General features: G+C 51.4%; 1 protein-coding gene across 1 annotated transcript; it reads right to left on the bottom strand.

Annotated features, from left to right (window-relative positions):
* Nucleotides 1-256: 256 nt before the first annotated feature.
* Nucleotides 257-1,006, bottom strand: LOC306931993 (tetraspanin-1-like; the record flags this gene model as incomplete). The annotated part of the gene is made up of 1 exon (XM_079513698.1): nucleotides 257-1,006. One exon carries the CDS (start codon nucleotides 1,004-1,006, stop codon nucleotides 257-259), a length of 750 nt encoding a protein of 249 aa, XP_079369824.1.
* Nucleotides 1,007-1,872: the final 866 nt, after the last annotated feature.

Here is a 1,872-nt window from a genome sequence, read left to right as displayed (position 1 = left end):
CAACAAAACAAAACAAAGTTAGATCGCGGTAGCTGGCTAGCTGATTTGTGACCTGTACTACAAACTACAAAGAAAAAGGAGCATCAGTCAATAGCCAAGCATCACTTACAGGTATATATGTGATCCGACCGACTCTGGCAGCTATATAGAACATAACAGACACCTGAGCAGTGTCTGTGCCATAAGTCTGGTGCTGATAGGAACAACAGTGTGGCCCGTGGGGGGACGACCCCTGACACGGTAAAGCTGGGCCGTACTACGTGGTGTCTGGTACCACCAGCCTCTTTATTCTAAGCCTGCAATACAGGATCATGGAGACGACCATGGCACATATCTCCACATACATGACGCTCATGACCACGATTGCGACCAGACGTCGGTTCTCTGAAATCAGTTCCCGGGTCTTGGGGAGGCAGCCGACGACGGACGCGTTGTGCACCAGGTGTGAATCGCAGTAGGCCTGGGCGACGTCAGGCTCGCAGCACTGAGACGGGAAGGTTTTCAATCGGGCGTGCTTCGGAGAACCGATGAAGTCGGTGTAGTCGTGGACCCCGCAGCAGCCTACCACGTCCATAGTCACGGCCCAGAACTGCGTGAGGTGCCCCGACGCATGGCCGTAGTCTCTCTTGATGTCGTCCACGGCTCTGGCGGCCAGCTGGTCCGTGAACCCGAAGACCGCCACCGCTCCGGCCAGCTCCGCCGCGAACAGGATCAACACGAGGACAAAGTGCAGGAGCAAGACCGGCCGGCGTCCCCTGCCGGCTCCGTAGCAGCCCAGGAAACCCATGATGAGCAGGAGCGCCCCCCCGGCCATCAGCAGCTCGCTCAGGTTCAGGAACGCCTCGAGCTCCTCCGGCGGCATGCCGTCGATGCGACCGAGGAGCGCCACGATGGAGGCCGGAGACAGCGTCATCCAGGCGCCTCCCAGCAGGCCGGCGGCGCCCGCCGCCAAGATGATGCCGCTGAAGGCGACCACCAGGAATTTAAGGAGGACTTCGAATTTCATCTCGGGGGTTCCGCTTCGACCAAAGTGGTGTTTCTATTCTTACCGTCCTATCTTCTCCAGGTGGGTCCTGTGAAGATTATTACCGTTTCCACGTGCACATGACTCAAAGCCTCAACTGCTGAATGATTTGGCGATGCAGGTGACCTTGTTGAATCTTATATATGAAGACACTTTGTGTCGTGAAGCATGATGACGCCAGTACTGCCCGATCTGGTGTCACCCCGGGGTAGGAGTGACATGTGTTCGCACTGCGCGTTGACCAAGGAAGTACCTCCATGTGCAATTAAGAAATGTATCCTGTAATTAATGATGGCTGAAACAATGCCCAAATATAGTCATATGTCATATATGACGTCATGACGTCATAGATGAAGCCACAATGTTGTTAGACACCATCTTGTTCCGTCACAAAGCTTTGGACATTTTTGAAGTTGTCTATTCTATGAGTCTGTACGAGGGGTCTTCAACAAGGGGGTCCGGGACCCCCAGAGGGGTCCTCAGAGTAACCACAGGGGGTCTGCCAAATCTTTGTGCGATGTGGAACATTAGCCGGAAATAGCAGAGCTTGTAGATTGGTTATTTTCTGAGAGTTGGTGTAGAGGGGAAAAATTTAATAAATAAATACATTTTGAGGGTTTGAAATGTAATGGTCTAACTGTCTGAACATATACACTGGTGCGAATACAACATTAATAGAAAAGCTACTGTAAGTCAACAAGTCAATGAAAGTATCTATGAAATCTATGAAAGAGTTTAATCTGCAATCATCATATCATACTATAATTAAGCCAATGTCTGTCTGTCTGAATGAATTAATGAATGTGTGTCAGAAACACTGCCGTAGCTCCTCACCGCCTGCACCAATC

The sequence above is a fragment of the Electrona antarctica genome (assembly GCF_951216825.1).
Source record: "Electrona antarctica genome assembly, chromosome: 11".
Taxonomy (NCBI): Eukaryota; Metazoa; Chordata; class Actinopteri; order Myctophiformes; family Myctophidae; genus Electrona; species Electrona antarctica.
Note: the sequence above shows the minus strand (reverse complement) of the source record. Positions and strands in the feature narration are given on the sequence as shown.